This window comes from Schistosoma haematobium, chromosome 1, assembly GCF_000699445.3.
Source record: "Schistosoma haematobium chromosome 1, whole genome shotgun sequence".
Taxonomy (NCBI): domain Eukaryota; kingdom Metazoa; phylum Platyhelminthes; class Trematoda; order Strigeidida; family Schistosomatidae; genus Schistosoma; species Schistosoma haematobium.
Genome location: NC_067196.1, coordinates 59226152 through 59245815, shown reverse-complemented (window position 1 = coordinate 59245815; position 19664 = coordinate 59226152). Strand labels below are relative to the sequence as shown.

General features: G+C 31.1%; 1 protein-coding gene across 1 annotated transcript in view; it reads right to left on the bottom strand.

The window, feature by feature from the left end:
• SEMA6A_1 (Semaphorin-6A) overlaps positions 1-19664 on the bottom strand; it is a 91061-nt gene that overhangs the window by 13277 nt on the left and 58120 nt on the right. Inside the window, exons 5-9 of the mRNA XM_051209212.1 lie at positions 19155-19295; positions 11638-11863; positions 7458-7833; positions 5702-5840; positions 4130-4720 (exon numbers count right to left, since the gene is read on the bottom strand). Of these exons, the coding sequence (XP_051074644.1) occupies positions 4130-4720; positions 5702-5840; positions 7458-7833; positions 11638-11863; positions 19155-19295 (1473 nt within the window). The remainder of the gene's footprint in view (positions 1-4129; positions 4721-5701; positions 5841-7457; positions 7834-11637; positions 11864-19154; positions 19296-19664) is intronic.

Below are 19664 nucleotides of genomic sequence, written 5' to 3'. Positions count from 1 at the left end.
ATTTGATTGAAGCTAGATCACCATGGACAACCTGGAAGCACTGGACGGCCATTTCGTCCTATTGTGTGACTCCTCAGCAGTGCGCACGCATGACCCCACACCTCGAGGGATTCGAACTCAGGATCTATCAGTCTTGCGCGCGGGCGCTTAATAATATTTTGTTTCATTAAAAATAAGACGCAATATTCATGTTTAAGCTAACTTTTTTTAATAATTGACTTGTTAAAAAAGTTTGAAATTGTTATATTATTAGATATATAATACATAATGGAAAAAAAATGGAACTGTAATTTTTAAAAAGGACATACAATTATGCACTAGAACATATTTCATTTGCTGAATTAGTGGAAAGAAAAAAAGAACTAAGTGATGAATTTTCAAGAATTGCATTTGTACATACGTGTACAAATGTAATAAATGACATTAGAGCATGAACTTGGTGGAATTCGAATTCTAAATTAACTTTTAGTAATTCACAAGCAAGAAAATCTACCCTTTCAGATAACTAAAGAAGTATCAAAAGTACCAACTTTTTTATACTGATTAATTGTGAAAAATGCAATACATTCGCTAGTCTAAGTGACCCGACAAAGATAGAATTTGATCAGCACTTAAAGAACTAAATAAACATAACAATGGTCACTACTTATTGAACAATCAATTGTAAATATCTTAGTTCTACATGAGGTTAACGAAGCCTCAAATAATACAGTGTTAACTTCGTAGATTGTGATACTGTGTGACAATTGATTGAATCTACCAGAGAGCATTTTTCATTTTAAAACTATAGATATGTCTTTCTGAAGAGTGTTAAATAGCAAAAAATTCAAGATTCAGGGTTTCCTATTGACTACTTCCAACTCCTATTATCTTCCTTTTTTGCTAATTTAAGCATACACAATAACCGTCGTGCTACTTCTGTCTCCTATCACTAACTTAAAATCATAATTCAGTAAAATATAGAAATAAAATGAATGATAGTAGACCACCAGTGGTAATGCCAATTTTACTGTTTACAACAATGTATCACATGACAAAAGAATATAGGTAACTAGAACAGTGGGAGCTACAAGTAGTCAAAATCTCATTTATTTTCAACATCAATTTAATATTTTTATTTTCACTTAAATTGACAAAATTATCACAAATTAAATTCATGGATTATTTTTCAACTTAAATAAATGATTATTATCAGAAGGGGGTTTTGTAGAGATTTTAGTAATTTAATAGTTGAATTCATGAGTCGATTAAGGCTAGACAACCATAGAAAACCAGGAAGCATTGGACGGCTATTTCGTTCTAGTATGGGCCTCCTCAGCAGTGCACACCCACGACCCCGCCTCGCGAGATTTCAACCCAGGACCTATTGGTGTAAAATCTCTACAAAACCTTCTGATAATACTTATCATGTGCTCACTAATGACTGGCTTCAAGAGGTAATTCCTGGAGTCCTAGTGAGAAACCGTGATCAGTGTAGTTCAACTAGGTCTGTTGTGAGATAGCAGCTCACTGAAGACAATGGTGGATGGTGGCGCAATTTCGTAGATTGATTGAAGTTAGACATTTAAAACTTGGATGATGGCTCAGTGGTCTACAGGTTGAGCGTTCGCTCACGAGACCGATAGGCTCTAGGTTCAAATCTCGCGAGAGGGATCGTGGATGCGCACTGCTGAAGAGGCCCATAATAGAACGAAACGACCGTCCAGTGCTTTCAGGTTTTCATGGTGGTCTAGCTTTAGTTGACTCATGAATTCAAATATTAAATTAAATTAACGAATGGTATATTTTATATGTTTTAGGTAATCGTTAATCAAGTATTTTTAGTGAAAATTAAAATAAACAATCTTTCGTTTCTTCCATATCCGCTTGTTGTGAAATTGATGAAATAAACAGTAGATTCATCAAAAAAAGATCGATTCAAAGGAACAAATCTTCCAACGTTTTTGTCCCAACACCAATTGTCAGCATCACAAACTACTTCATATTGTTTAATTATTTACTAGTTTTCTTAATTATTTCAATTTAAATGCAGAAATCTACTTGTGAAAGAAGAAACAGTGAATTCTCGGTACTAACACATAGGTATTCTGAGATAATTTATGTAAAACGTTGTGATTTAATATTTGTTTACACAGAAATAAATAGAAGTAGCCTATTTCTATTAATCCAGTGGTCGTATCATCAAAGTAAAAAATGAAAACCACGATATTATTTTAATGTGTTCCCAGTTTGTAGAAACGATGAGTTTTTAAATCGGTTTGAATAGTATAAAATAGATTTATGACTTTCCTAAATTCTGTAAATACATAGTAAAAGTAAATTTTAAATGGCGACAATAGTATGATTACTGTTGTTAGAATATTTATTTCCCAAACTTTGTAAATACAACAACAAAAATTATAACTGTAAAATAAACAATGTAATATTCTAACCACAAGTTAAACAGCTTATATGATTAAAATGATTATAAAACTAATATATTTAAACATAAAAAGAAAATTATTGTAAAGGAGTACATTTTTCTATGTTAAAAACAATTTGGTGACTATCTTGGTTTGAAGACTGTCAAGTTTATTCAGTCAGTTTGTTTACTCCGTTCAGTAATTATGGTTTATTAAACTACATCATATTATACGCTACATTTGTTTGTATGGATTAGCTAGATTTCAGATCGCTCTTTATCTAGGATCAACAACACTTAGAAAACTATTAAAAACAAGAGAAAATTGAATAGCTATGAGAGACAGAGTTAACCATTTCGGATGAGAGACACATATCCTTTATTAGTATAGGAGATTTGCGGAGAAGGTAGTATTTTTATTTCTTAAAACACGAACTATTTTTAGCTAAACCACCATTAAAATCCTGAATAACCGTTCCTTCTAGTGTGGGGCGCTTCAAAAGTGTGTATTCACGATTTTGCAAACAGGAATGGGACCCAGGACATCTGATCTCACGCGTGAACGTCTTATATTCAGATCAATGAGCTGGCATCAAATTATGTTAGTGTCTAACTTCAACCACTTGTGACTCCGAATAATTGTAACAGAATACCACAAATCTAATATATTTGGAAATCTGAATTTTTGAGAACCTACCCAGAAAATGAAAAAGATCAACCTTTGAATGAGAACAAGAAACTACTGTCTCACAGGTGGGTGTTGTCAGAGAGTTCTAAATTAGGACAAAACGTACATCTACAGCTTTTTAGTTTCATACTATTATTATTATTATTATCAGCTTTATTCAATATTATATTTTTGGTACAATATGGGATTCTTAGCGCAAAGTATTTCAACAAGTTTCCGTTTCTTTCTTCTTGGTCGGTCCTGGCGATAAATATTGAGTGATCGCCAGTTAGATGTTGGTAGTTCAGTAAATGAACATCTGAATAATGTGCATTCTTTTCGTTGTATATTGCCAGCAACCACATTGTCTCTTATTGAGTTTTTTGTAACTTTGACAACGAAAGGTCGTACACTTTTCAGAAACGCAGCAGAATAAGTTATGCGATTAATAAACATAATGATATATTAAAACAAACAAAAATAGATAACTTGTTGAAATATCTAAATGGCAGGAACAGGTAGCCCAGATGCTCAAGCAGGCCGCCTTTAGTGCTCATTAGTTAAAAAGAAGTTTAGTCAAGCAGAATTTAAATGAAGTCAGACACAATCCAAATCATTTTATTAATCAATAAAAGTTTTGTATATAAAAAGATTATACTCAGTCGGAGTCAAATAAGACATAGAGGGATTCACTTTTATTCTTCGTATCCTACCCATAGAGAAACAGATATGATTTTATGTACAGACTTTTGGATTAATAATATGGGTTTCAGCTCAAGTTTATACATATGACGTCTTTGTGTTAGCAGAAACAAGACTTATTTTTCAGTTGGTTATTTTTCCTTTTGGTAAATGACAGAGAACACAAACTGACAATTCCATTTCCATTACAACCTACAATATCAACCTTTTAAAACGTTAGTAGGTGCTACAGCATTTTTGTGAACAAACTGTCGAAGTTCAGATAACACGAGATATAATTTCACTACATAGGTATTCGGAAACTCGCGCAACAAGTATAAAAATTATTTTGAAAGACAATAATCAAAAAATATTCTTACTGATATTTCGATACGACGAATTTCTTCTTTTTCTGCTTTACCAACTATCTCTTCACCATAAAGTCTATTTACTTGTGATGTTCTAACTGATTCCACGCTTACGTCCCCAATTCGTTTGGAAAGATTCCTTTTATTCGAAATGGTGTCAATATGTATTTCTAACTCCTTGTTAACATTCGAATCCAATCTATCTGGCGGTAACTGAAGGATTATTGCTTCAATTTGACGTCCAAGTAAAATCTCTTTGAGTTTGCATATAATTGGTATCGCTTTGTACTGGTAATCTGTTGAATACGTTTCTCCAGTAGGTGATATTACATCGTTGTAAGCATATACTACGAACTGAATCAAATGTTCCTTTGTACCAATCCATATGATACTTGTTTTGATCTGTTCATCACTTTGATAGTAATTTGTTACTGAAGGCAAATTATAAGCCTGCAAATGCACCCATTTATCACCAGTTTGTGACAATAAAGCATGACCATGTAGTGGTTTGACTGGCAAATAACGATAAGGGAAACGTAAAGATAAAAGTCGTCCGACTGTTACTTCTTCTTCAGTTCTATTTTTGGAATTGAATCTTGTGCACTGAAATTTGAATAAAACATTTCCATAATTGCATCATAAACTTAGCTTTTATCTTAACTTTAGAAATGTAAGTAAAATTAGAGTAGTTTGCTTCTTATCAAGCAAGTAAAAAGGGTCCAGAAAATGAACTTTACTGATGTAATGCTTGAGTCTTAAACACTTGTTTCATTGTTACTCTGAATAATTTATACACTTACAGCTTATTCAGACTCATAAACCTCGAATTAGTGACATAATAGTAGTACGCATAACTTTTTATTTCATCTGTACAAATTAAGGAATATTCATTTACTTCTAAACTGCCACTGACTATAGAAAGTCTATAGTTGATGTTTTCATTTAATGTTATTAAAAAAAGTTGAAAGTATCATCAGTAATCCTAGCGATTTCAAGGATAAATTTGCGTACTTTTAAATTACGTTTCACATGATGATCATTGAAATAACTAACTATATATATATATAAGGAATGTGTTTACCGATTTCAATCAAACCAAAGACAGGACAAAAGCAGAATATAAATTATTATTATCTAAATAACTTTAATAAAAATCAGCTAAAATTAAATATACATAAACATTGGCTTCGAATATTGTGCACATATACAAAAGTATGTGGGAGCTGTGGTAAATATTGAGTGGGTAACACTGTTTAAAGAAATTCTCAATATTCAACAGATTGTAACTGGACTTGTGCTTTCAGTAAAATATCAGTAGTTCTGTTCCTCGTTGTATGACATGGAATGCATGTTAGAATTATCAACATAAGTGTATGTTTCTTTTTTTTCGATACTTTCAATTTCAGAAACTTAAATTTTGCTGGATCTTAACTCATATGCAACTAGTATATAAATATGTTATGTGGAATATTTCATACCTAAGGATATGTTATTTTATCTAAGTCAATTGAAATGTAAATACTTAAATACATTGTGTACGTCCTCACTTTATAGAAAAGTCTGAAAAAGCAATAAAATACTTACAATATTTGAAAATGAATTTGATACAGGAGACGATTTTAAATCATTTTGTTTTTCATTAGTACGAACTAGTGGTCCATTGAACGAAGCTTTAAGTTCATTCAAACTATAAATACATAAAGCACTTCCAACTGGAGCTGATCTACAATCAAATTAATGAATCATATTTAATGTTAGTTGACTTTAATTAAAGAATCCAGCTAATTTTAAAAACTACTGGTTTACGCTTACCATACTTTGGTGTAGAATGCTGTTTGAATGTTTTGAGCATCTTAACAGCATGAGAAGGTGGGCCAGTCATCTAGCTAAACAACAACTAGATATTTAGATTTAATTCATATAACTTGGAACTAAATATAATTCGTTTACATTTAGTGTGACAAGAATAATATCTTTAAATGTAGAGTAATATTGACTGATACTGAATGATTAGAGAAATCAACAAGAAGAATTGGACTTCACTTTCCATCACTTCGTATACATTAAGCAAAGATTATCTAAGATAGTTAGGAAGTTGACGTTCTTAGTAAGATTCGAATGGCAACTCATCTTATGTTTCATAATCATTAGTCTTAATCACATTACGTCAATAATAATGCGATATCATAGTTTTATTAGTTAGAAATAACTAAGACTTCATTACAGGTGTTACTATTAAGTTCGTACAGACTGGAAGTCATACGCCCTCCAGAAAAAACATAAACTCAACAGTGATTAGTTCTACAAAATATGTAATTGTTTATTTAACGAAATGTCTGGAAAATCCCCAGTTTTTGTGTATAGAATGGTATCATATTATGTCATACAAATAGTTTTTAACCAATAATAATCCATATTTTTGACTAAAAGTACAAATGAAGAAATCTGCTAAAGATTCGGTTAAAATCCTTGATATTTTGAGACAATGTGTCTTTAAATAAAGATTACAAACTGTTAAGTTGATAGTATAATTTGGTCTGATTCATAAGTCAGTCTAGATCAGATTATCTTGGACACCTACCATGTCTCTATCGCTCATACTTAATTGAAAATATTTACAAAATAAAAACGAAATATTCTGATGTCATTATATTTTCCTAAATTTTATCAGTAGCTAATCAGACCATTTACGAACAGTTAATGATGTGATAGAAGTTATGAAGATTTACTAAACATACTAAAATTATTACTTATTTCATCATTGAAATAAGTTTGTGAATCACAATTACATAATTTTTAGTTGAATGGCTTTTTACATTTACGTTCAAGATTGGTTTAATCAAGCAATGTCAGTATATGGATTCCCTGAACAAGTGATTTAAAGTTATTCAAATTGATAGATTGATTATATTTCCATTATTGACTATCTATATAGATACATCAAATATATCTCAAACTATTAACAATAGTTAAATAAGGAACCTTTCAACAATGATGAATATATGATGCCTGTTGAACAACAGTGGTCTATCATAAGTCACTAGTCTAGTGGATAAATTACTATAGACAGAAATAATGTTATGGATTTACATAAATGAATGTATATTTAGTTAATAAAACAAGCGTAAAGTATTCCACTGTTGTGCATTATTCAAAATCTCATATTAGTTGTCAAATAATTGTGAAGTAATTTTAGATTTTAAATGATTTATCACAACAACAACAACAAAAACCTGATACATATTTTCTCAGGGTTTATTTCAACTGTCAATCAAAGTTTGTGTAAATACTAAAGTTTTAGTATTTAAAACTCAATAATTACAATTTAAGTAAAACTTACTTTTCCGTTGTAAATGTTGCGTAAAGTAATTGTGTATTATTATCCCAATAAGCTGTTGAAATGTGTGTATAGCTAAAATATCCACCATTTTCATTTGTAGCTGGACATATTAAGTCAGCTTTTGCAAATGTAGCAAAACGATTTGAGCTAATATATGGCAAACCACCTGGATCACCTTTACAAACTCTTACTAATCGTGCAACACTTGTTAAACAGTAAGGCTGGTGCAATCGTTTTAATTTTTCAACTTTAGATAAATGGTTTATAGAACTACCTACATTTTCTTCACATCTTGACATTTGTGAATTTGGTTGTTCTCGAAGAACGAAATAAATTTCATCAATTGTTTCGAAAGTTAATAAAATTTGCGCGGGTTCTAGAATTATGTATAAATAAAAGAAGTAGTATACACTATTCTGTAAATTTTTTGAAATTATAACAAAATTTTTGGCATAAATGGTACTTTCAAAAGCAAGCTCGAAGAATACATTTCAGTGTCATATTTAAATGTGACGGGTTTTTGTATTACCCAAATATTCCGATAGCTGTCAACAGAAGAAACTATTATGTCTCCTTACCGCCTATAAAAGGTTTCTTTATTCTATGAATTGTTTCATTATGTCCACCAAGTACTAATGTAACAGTAGATGCGTACTTATAAGAAACTAGATGGTTTTCCCATTTTTGTCACGTGGCTTTATGTAGCAACTTTACCTTTGTTTTATTCAAACTATCGGAAATATATTTCACTGCTTATATTTGGAGTTGTGATTACTAGTCTATTTATATCATGTGACAGGTTGTCATCTGAATCATTTCCATTTGAATAATTAATTGTTTGTACACTTTCGTACATATAAAGTTAATTTCGTCTTTGAGAATTGAAGAAAAAGGAAATGCAAAAGCTTTATCCGTATTTTTGCTTAGATATTTACCAAATAAAAGAATTTATAAAGGATATCACTGTGTGAAATAATTTTTAAACGAGAAGTTCAGTGTCTAATTTTAATAATGAATCGGCTTTATTTGATATAAATTCGAGTAAATACTTTTGTAAACTGTAAAACAATGCGAATATGAACTTATATTTCTAGTTCGAAAAAACCAAATAAAATTCTATCAATATTTCGTGGAGTTCTAGTGAGAAGCCAAGATCATTGAAGTTCAACAAGTTCTGTTGTGATATAGTAACTCATTGAAGACAATGGTGGATGGTGGAGCAATTTCTGGGATCGGTTCAAGTTAGACATTTAAAACAGTTGAACGCCGGCTCACTGGTCTACAGGTTAAGCATTTGTGAGCGAGACCGAATATTCTGGGTTCGAATCTCGCGAATGGGATCGTGGATGCGCACTGCCGAGGATCCTCATACTAGGACGAAACGGCCATCCAGTGCTTCCAGGTTTTCAATGGTTGTGCAGCTTCAATTGATTCATGAATTCAACTACTAAACTACTAAGTAACTGTTCGACATTTTAATATTTTAACTGTGTTTTTATATACAGTTGCTGTTTAAGTGGTATTATTTTGACAATTAATGAATAAAGCTTGATGGTTCATTTATGAAGTTATAAATTTCCAAAACATGACAAATTTTAATTATACAGCTACACATCTAAAAGCAATTAATAGCAATCAAAGAAGAACTACTTATTGACTTTAAGATCATAAAAGAATGTTTGATAAAGACTAAACAATTGTGTTTAAACTATAGTTCATTTCATAATAAACAATTTCATATTATCTAACTAATTCCAGTCTTTAATAATAATAATAATAATAATAATAATAATAATAATAATAATAATTTATAATTGAGTAATATTTAATTCAGATAAACTCATTTTTCATGTAACGTATTCGTTGTGAATTAAAACAAAAAAAGAAAAAAAACAGAACATTTCTAGATTTATTGCATAATGTTAATATTATCATGTATAATGAATTAAATTTTCCTTTGGGAAAAGAAAATTCATGTTCCATCATAAAATGGTGATAGATTATTGTAACAATCATAATTGATAATACGATTTAATGAAAGTGAACTGACAATTCTAGAAAGATAATAAAATCCATTTACTTGTACATTGTTAAGAAAAAAGTGTATGTTTTAGAATTTACAAGGGAAAACAGAAGTGATTCTTTTTTTTTGTGATACATTTCCATAGTCATTCCTATAAAAACATTTAAAGTAATTAGTCCCTTTGATAAGTTTCGATACTGTAATAATCAAGACGAACATTATCAGAACTATGTGATATATGAGCGTAATACATTTCGAACAATCTGATCACACATACTTGTTAAGAGCATTTACTCGTCATTTACTCTTACAATTTGTCAATTCTTGCATATTACCTATTATTCTTTACTGTTCTCCATTATTCTCTCCCGGGCTTTTGAGAAAAGACTTTGCTGTATTGCGGAGAGTGCTGAAGGCAGTTAGCAAGATGTGTGGTGAATCTTTCGAGGTCATACTTAATATGGTTGTGGATAGATATCTAAAGTCATGCAAACTCCTGGCAGGTGTTATTTTATCAGATACTAACCATCCCCTTCACTCTTATCTTTCTCTTTGTATATCTCCTAGTAGAACGAGACGTAATTAGATTAAAATCCATGCACGCAAGCAAAAGTATAAAAGTTCTATAATACCTTACCTAGCAAATATACTCTGTGACGAACAGGTTGTTAGGGTTAACCTAGTCAATACCCTGCATTCTTAACATGTCTCTAATTTGAAAAGCTGTACAGTTTTTCGGTTTTTTTAAACCTTTTTTTCCTTTTTTGTCTTTGTTACTGCTTTTTTTGCGCAAGTAACTTGTTGAAATACCGTGTGCTGAGAATTCTATATTGTACCGAAATATAATATTGAATAATGCCATTAATAATAATAACAATAATAATAATAATAATAATAATAATAATAAAGGACCAAGTAGACTAGGAATGGGGGGTAGAGGAGACAAGGATAATAAAAAAATAATGTGAAAACAATTTGAAACCTTATTACTTTGGATAATAAACTAATATGTGTGATCAGATTGTTCGAAATGTATTGTGCTATAATATATCACATAACTCTGATAATCTTCGTCTTCTTATTACACTATTGAAATTTCTGTAAAGGCATAATGATTTAAAGATTAAATCCATTGTGAAAGTTTTACAAGATGGGATGAATTTTAAGAGCAACTTCTTTATAGATAGAATTTCATAGTGGAATAAAATATTTTTCTCACGAATAGTCTTTTTCTATAGGGAATAAACCATTATCTATCAAATTAGAAAAACACCATATTGTACCTGAAATTACGTTATAAGCCATATATATTACTTACCAGTATTTCAATATTTCAAAGTAGTACAATGTAAGATTATAACTTCTTACTTAATTGGAAATGAGCGAATCACGTTTTGCCGAATATTAACCTTAACACACCAACTAGAAATGTAGGTATAGAAACTAGATAAAACTGAGATTATTATTAATAACATTGATTAAATCTGTCAGATAATTGCATCCCTTAAAAAATACAACTAGAACTGTGAAATATACTCAAACATTGAAAGCAGACCAGTCAGTTAAAGTATAAATTATCTAAGAAAGAGATGCTTGCTAAAACTTCCTATTCGGTAAATAAAGATTCAATGTTACTTGACATTATACCTTAATGTTTAGTTGCTAACTTCAAGTTAACACATATATTCATTTAGTTTTTAAGTATTTGTTATCCAACCAGATAAACTGACTAAACTATGCACTTGGTGAAATAACTTAACATCATTATTTATATACGTAAAAAAAGGTAGCAGTTCATTCTGTAGTCTGTGTGTATGCTATTTCGTCTGATATATCATTTGAATATAGAGTGAGTGTTCGTTTTATCCTTAAATGCCATTCCGACGATTTATTTGTCTCTTGAATTTACGAGAGACATAAAAACCTCAAATTATAAAATGCGCCCATTGGGTTGTTTCTTTAAATAGAGTAGCATATGTAAAATATAGATTTATTTATTTATAGATCATTGTCGTAGGACGCTAACTGTCTTAAAAAGTGAAACAAAATGTTCGTCAGCCATTAGAAACAAAAGTTTTGAACAAAGAATTTGAATTTTCAATGTTTATATTATCAATTGTGCTTATTAATAAATGGATATCTATTACTGGAGCTCACCTGCTATAAATGTTGGATTTTTATCAGTGACCAATGCACCTGTCCAATTGAAATTTCCATTCCAATCTGGCATATAAGCACGAAATATACGCAAGTAATCTAAAGTAAATGCAGATATATAAGTGAATCCGTCAGCTGCATTAAGAACACTGGGTGGTTTATCAGGATATAGTGAATTGAAATGAGGATTTTCCCATTGAATTAATGGTACGGCCAGATTTTCGACCTAACAAAGAAAAATAGATCACGGTTTGAGAGTTCCGTTAACAACGGATTTGAAAGTATATGAACAACTCTATATTAGTTTTTGATTAACATCATGAACCGATTGTTGTTAGATCACCATTGAAAACCTGGAAGCACTGGACGGCCGGGTCGTTCTATTATGTGACTACTCAGCAGTGCGCATCCACGATCCTGTTCGCAGGACATTAATACCGTTTGATACCGGCTTCGCACACAAGGCCGAGGGCTCCGGGTTCGAGTCCTGCGAGCGGGATCCTGGATGAGCACTACTGAGGAGTCATACAATAGAACGACCCGGTCGTCCAGTGCTCCCAGGTTTTCAGTGGTGATCTAACATCAATCGGTTCATGATCTCGATCAAAAACTTAATAATCTCCACAACCCCAATCCTGATAACTCTATATTAATCTGAGCTGAGGTGAAAAGTTTGACAATCTGGTAAAATGCTTACGCAGACCCTATAGTTCTATATAAAGTTATTTATAACACCCTAGTTGTGTTGTCCAGAAAGTCTAAGTAAAGTATTCTTATGTCCGTATGCAGGGTTTTGACCAGACTATGTGTGTAACTGGCATATTATGTAATATAATTATTGTTTAATTGCACAGACAAAAAAGAATCATTAAGAGTAGTTGTCATGATAAATACTGTTTTACAAATATTCAATAGTGACCTATTTATTACATAAATCTTAAGATATACATTTCCCTCGATTGTAAAAGTACTTGAAAACATTCTAACTCTAATGTCCCAATTGTTTTCATTTCATTGTGTAACCTGTAACATTTTATTAAATTTTTTTAATAAATTTTGTTTAATCAGTAAATTATCTAAGTAGTATCAAGTAAACAAAATAGAATCATTATAGATAGATTACATAATTTCACAAAGTTCAACAACAAATTCCGAACTAAGATTGAACTATAAGTAATCTGTAAGAATGAATTAATCTCATGAATTCACACCATAAACTATTAAATATAATTATTCATATATGTATAACGAAGTGTATATATTAAAGCCGAGTTAATGAATATATATATAAACATTAAAATAATCGCCGGTAAGTATAACAACAAATCCACTTCATCGATATATGATAATTCTGTTGAGAGTAGATTTCAAATACTGCATACCCTATTCAAATGTCTTACGTTAGTTACAAATTTAAGTCTATTCTTCAGAATATTCATAAAACGTGACATATTGATAACAAATGAATAAGAGTGAAATAATATTTGAATTTTCAATGTTAAATTAACATTTTAATCACGTTTCAAAAGTTTTTCTTTTCTTTCAATATTTTTGTTGTTGTTGTTGTCGTTACTATTCTGCTGGTACAATAAATAAAACTTTCACAAACTTAGCAACATGAGTCAGTTTTTACTATTTTTCTAATCTACTATTCACATGAAATTCTTTTTGTTGTTGTTGGCTTTATTGGGTTTCGTTATATAGATTTGTTCGAATAATTTCTTTTGATTTGGAGGTATATGCAAAATGTTTATCAAAGGAAATCATAATATACACATTATTCTCGTAATTAATAGTGAAAAAAGTTTTATTTAAAAGTTGATAAATGAATTTAATTCTTCTATACATGAAATATCTTTAGATTTATATTGACAAAAACTTTGCTCATTCCATTCATATCATAATCAGGGAGGGGTTTTCTGGATATTATAGTCATTTTAATAGTTAAATTCATGTGTCGATTAAAACTAGACCACCATGGAAAACCTGGAAGCACTGGACGGTCGTTATGACCTATTGTTGGACTCCTCCGCAGCGGGCATCCGCGATTCCGGCACACGAGATTCGAACTTAGGACCTATCAGTTTAGCTTCAAATGACTCATGAATTCAACTATTAAAATTATTATAATATCCACAAAACGTCTCCCTGATTATAATCATCATATCCTCACTAGTGACGGTAACCAAGAGTTATTTCGTGGAGTTCTAGTGAGAAGCCAAGATCATTGAAGTTCAACAAGTTCTGTTGTGATATAGTAACTCATTGAAGACAATGGTGGATGGTGGAGCAATTTCTGGGATCGGTTCAAGTTAGACATTTAAAACAGTTGAACGCCGGCTCACTGGTCTACAGGTTAAGCATTTGTGAGCGAGACCGAATATTCTGGGTTCGAATCTCGCGAATGGGATCGTGGATGCGCACTGTTGAGGATCCTCATACTAGGACGAAACGGCCATCCAGTGCTTCCAGGTTTTCAATGGTTGTGCAGCTTCAATTGATTCATGAATTCAACTATTAAAATTTCATTCATATTAATGAATAAGCCACCTTTATAATATATTGATGAATTTAATCAATTGTCTCTTGTTAGAATTTGTTGATATCACTAAATGATTTTTAGAAATCGTGAACAACTTTAGTTATTTAGTTGTACAAAAAAGTTTGTTAATAGAGAACGTAAATGTGCCGTTTTAATTAAACGTTTTGTTATGACGTACGATGCTTGAAATCTGGTACTGATACACAGTATGCTATGCGCTGATCCCCAACTGACTACTTCAGTGAGAACACAAGAGTGAGTGAGAAAGTGAAATGGACTACCGAATAAAATGCACGAAAACTCACTTGTATATATACTAGCCTATGCTTAGGAAGTTGACCCCAGTGAAATGCACTTGACCTATAGCCACTTCTGATTGACTCTCCATATCACTTTTCTTTGACTTAAAGAATTATCATTAAGATGATGACAGTTTAAGTATCAGCATCGTTTTTTTAATTTCAGTTCAAAAGATTTGTTTCTAAAAATGTAAACTACACTAAAGTTCGTAAACTTATTTATTCTACTCAAAATTGCATTTTGTTTCTTCGGAAATCAAAATGCTCTTATTACAATTGTTGTTTTACTTGGTACTGTTAAACATATGTACATGATATATCAGTAAATAAAATAAATAGTTTTAATCCACTCATTCTAATGAGAATTATTGACAGATAATATAATTTATTAGAATCGAGGCTCTTCTAATTATCCATATGCCAAAAACAAAACAACAATTATATAAGCATCAGATGAACTTAATTCATAAATGATATTTCTAATTAGTACTAATAGTTTACGGAAGTATTTTCATACTTTTTATCCAACTTAATTGAAGTTTTATCATATTGATTTACCTTAATTAAACTATGAAATATGTAAGCGAAGATGAATAGTAGCTAGCAGTGGAACACAGAACGCATGTTTCGTCCTATTTGGGAGTCCTCAGCTGGATGTACCTGCGTCGAGTTGATGTTCACTGTGGGACTCGAACCCAGTACCGTTCACTCCAAACGCCATTGTGTTATCCAATTAGCTACTGAGTGGACATCAACTCTCTGAGATGCAGATACATCCAGCTGACGAGTCCCAAACAGGACGAAATGCACTCCTGGATTCCATTGCTAGCCACTATCCATCATTGCTTATAAAGCTTGTGACCTTAGACAATATTAAGGCAGGATGCACGTATTCCAATAGGAGATTGATCAATTGCAGTCCTAATAATCAATGGGAAGATACCAATAAACAATACTAAGTGAACATAAAATATGTAATTGAGTGATATGCTGATTACTATGTAGATACAACTTTCTCAGTTGATACATTTATAGAAAAAGCCTCTAGGATTCTGTCGTAAATTTTATTTTTGTGATAGTCGAAATTATGTTGAAAGCCAACCATTGGCATATTTTATATTCCCCATTGTTAGCATCTATTAGTGTACTAGTTTTATTGATGTAAAACGAAATCATGACCTTAAAGTTCAGTAGCGTTTAACATCTAAGTATAAGTCTTAACAATTTGAGACAATTTCTTGAGACATGTTTTACTATAACTAAGCTGGCATCTGGTATTTTCCACCATTGTTTTTTTAAAATCGTTATATTTAGTACGCCAAGGTAAGTAACACCATCGTTAGGAAGATTTTATCTTTAGTCATCAACAAAAAGTGATTATAAATTACATTAGTTGTAGAATAGTGTTTGGAACGCGACTGGTACAGAACTTCAGTAATTTAAAGCAATAAATATCAATTTAATGTATCTGTATGAATTGGTTGTTCAGTAGTCTAAATGATTAAATGAATAACCTCAGTACATAAAGTACGTTTCCTCTTTTGAAATCAAGTACTTTGTAAAGAGATGCCACTGAGTATGTAACTTATTTAGCTACTCATCATATTTATAAAAATCATTGACCAAAAGAAATAAGAATCTATACTATCAATTAAAAGAAATTTATATCTTTTATTAACTCTTAGGTATAATTGAATGGGTTTTTAAGTTCGATTTCAATTATTCCATATGTGTTCATAAAACTCTGAAAATAAGTGTTATCCCTCAATGTTTACCATTACAAAATTTCACCCTGTTTAACGAGTAATCTTCATAAAATAAAGAAAGAAAGAACATCGATTTATCTTGCTCATAAACTATCGCCTCAATTATTCCATTAATAAAGTAAATATGTCAGAGTGCAAAATATTGATCCGTGGAACGTCACATGTCAATTTATTTACCAATCTTATTCATTTTTATATTAGATAGAAAAAGAAATACCAATAATGTAAAATCATATGACCAACTCAAGACATAATGTATGATTGTACTTAGATGTTTACCACTTATTGTAATACAACTGAGGTAAACTGACTATGTGAAATAGGTCAACTAGAAACCTCTAAATAATTCTATAGAAGCATGTGTTAAAATCAGATAAATTCATGGACATTATTAGGAATAACAATTAAATGTTTCACAGATTGAAATCATGAGTCAATTGAAGCTAGACCACCATGGAAAAACTGGAAGCACTGGATGGCCGTTTCATCCTAGTATGGGACTCCTCAGCAGTGCGCATCCAGGTTTTCCATGGTGGTCTAGCTTCAATTGACTCATGATTTCAATTTGTGAAATTTTTAAAATCTTCACAAACCCCTTCTGATAATTAAATATTTCCAAATTCAACGTTTTATCATCAATATGAACAGTTATTTATTACAACAGTGTTATATGTCATTATGAGTACTTGACATGATAAAATATTTAAGAAATTTATAACAAACGGCTTGGTTGAATTATTTTCGTCTAGTGTGCATGATCTCAATTTCTAAGACAAAAAATTACAATATATCAATGTTATTTACTTAGCAACTGTTCGAGGATCTACTGTACTTTTGGTGAACTATGTTTTAGTGACAAAAGTACCAGATGTGAGTTTGAAAACGAAATATGTTTTTGGTCAGTTGGTGTATTAAATCATAATAGTTTCTTCCTACAATTGTCGGACTTTTCCTTGACATTTGAAATCATATGATAAACATATTTTCATTTTTATTTGGACAATCTCTTTAGAATTTTTTTAATAGTTAAAATCGTTGTAAGCAATAAATGACATGTCTACTGAATGATGGTATATGTTAATCTAAGTTATTTGATATTGTCAGATAAATATTCATGAAATTCAAGAATTCAAACATAAATCTTTATGTTACAAAGAGTGAACAGTTTTTCTGTTGCATACTATAAGTAGTCACTAGGACTTCATTCATATTTATCAATTGTTAATCAAATGTTATAAGGAAAACAGTGATACTTCCCAAGCTTATAAAATCCAACCACTTTATAATAGTTCGAACTAACAAAACGTACCTAAGACTGTTACCAACGTGTTATGTTAGATTATAATTATCATGTGTCCACATTTATTTAGAAAACGTTTTGTCAATATTATTTAGTATTACAACCACAAGGTAGGGATGACTAGATTTCTAATTTTAGAAAGTAACTAATCTGAAGCTACCGTCAGATCCACACATTTTCCAATCTGTATTTCAATTAAAAGTTAGAAAGAGCGTTTTTAATGTCTCAGTAGAAAGCTCTTAATTACAAAATTGTTGAAAAATGGTTATTCACTGAAATTTGTAAGCTGATGGATAAGCTGTAGATGCTAATTCACCCTATATCTGACTACAGTAAATAGTATCCCGTTAACTGAGTATTTATTGCAGACTAAATCTCCTAGTAGAATTAGGGATTTACTCGAGATTATTCAAAAGCCTGAACAACAGTTATAGGGATAGTTTATTGTTAAAGATTGGTAAAATCCGCAAGCGTATGGGAAGAAGGCACACAGTGAAACCAAGAGTGTGTACGTGAGTGTTAAAAATCCATATATATTTAGGAGTGCTAATCAAGTACGGACAAATTATTGATTATCTGTGTATTACAACTGATGGGAGAAAAGACTAAAAATTGATGTGCAGAAATGTGCTCAATCATACACAGAAATTTACATGGTGGATTAAGTGTATAAATTACAGAGAGCAGATAAATAATACAGTAGTTGAATGGGCTTACTACAAAGCAGCCATATGACGAAACGTATTACGATTTTCGGGCCGAAAATATGTTAACTTCATTTTACTTTTCAGTGGTGATTCAAGTAGTCTTATATTTAAACGAAAACAAATTAGCGATCACAAGTACCTTTCACGCAATCCAATTAATCATAATTGAATAGTCAAGGTCAATGCTTCAGTGAAAATCCAGACCGATTGCAATGATTGTACCTCATTATACTACGCACATCAACTTGTATGTGTATGGACACACACATGAATAAAAGCAACGGAGATCTGCATCTAAGAATTGCTGAACAAATACTTTAGTTGCTAAAAATAAGAGCATAGGATAAGCAAATAACTTCCTTCAGTGAGAAAAAATTGGTTGCAATGGGTGATACAGTCGACATTAGATCAGTCTTTGCAGCCTCGGATAATTGTTCACAGACGTATCGATTTAATATTAGACAATTATATGACTTTCAGATTTCTATTAGCTGACAAATGAAGATAAATAAAATATGAAATAAATAAGCGATACAGCCAAGTCAACTAAATCACTTCAAGTAAATCAAAAATATATTTTGACATTTGTATACTTACAGATGAAAACTATGGAATGCTTCGAATATATTTACAATTCAGAGCATCAAATTGAGAAACGTAACTTATTACGCGATAAAATCTCAAAGCCTGGGTAACTGTTATGAGATGTGTCAAGTGACATCTTCAATTGATTTGTGAATCAAATGATTAGTTGTGACAACTGATTGAAAAAGTTTGTCGAAATGGTAAGAATATGATTCATATAAGTAAAACAATACTTAAAACACTGTTTCATTTAATCACTGCTAATCTAGACAAAAATCCATTTCGGGGGTTAATTAACTACAGAGAGATACTACTTACCGTCGGGACCATGCAACCACTTTCTGCAAGTAGATTAGGACGATTTTCGTGAGAATGATGAGTCACATAGCAGATCCATATCATACGTTCATCAGGCATTTTAGCAAGTAAACTGATTTCCTTCATTGAGTGACATGACCACTACAAATTACAAATGATAAAATGAAACGAATTAAGATAAAAACTAGACATTTTTGAGGAAACTTTAATAGACATTATGTAGATACTAGTAGCTCTTCGTTTTCTTTGGCAGTCAGATAAAAAGCAGCAGACTAAAAACCAATTAGGGGATCAGTGGAAAAAAGTCCTTAAGTGAGTCAAATTAAACTAGCATCTGGCAAGGAGATATCAGTCTTGGAAACCATAAAAACTTCAACTTGTACATTTACCACAAAATGATTGTACATGTTGTTTAAGTGTATGACCTTGAACACACAATCTTCCGTTGTGTAACACGTCGTTAACCGCTCGTAAATACACTACTATACACACATCTTTTGTTCTCCGTTG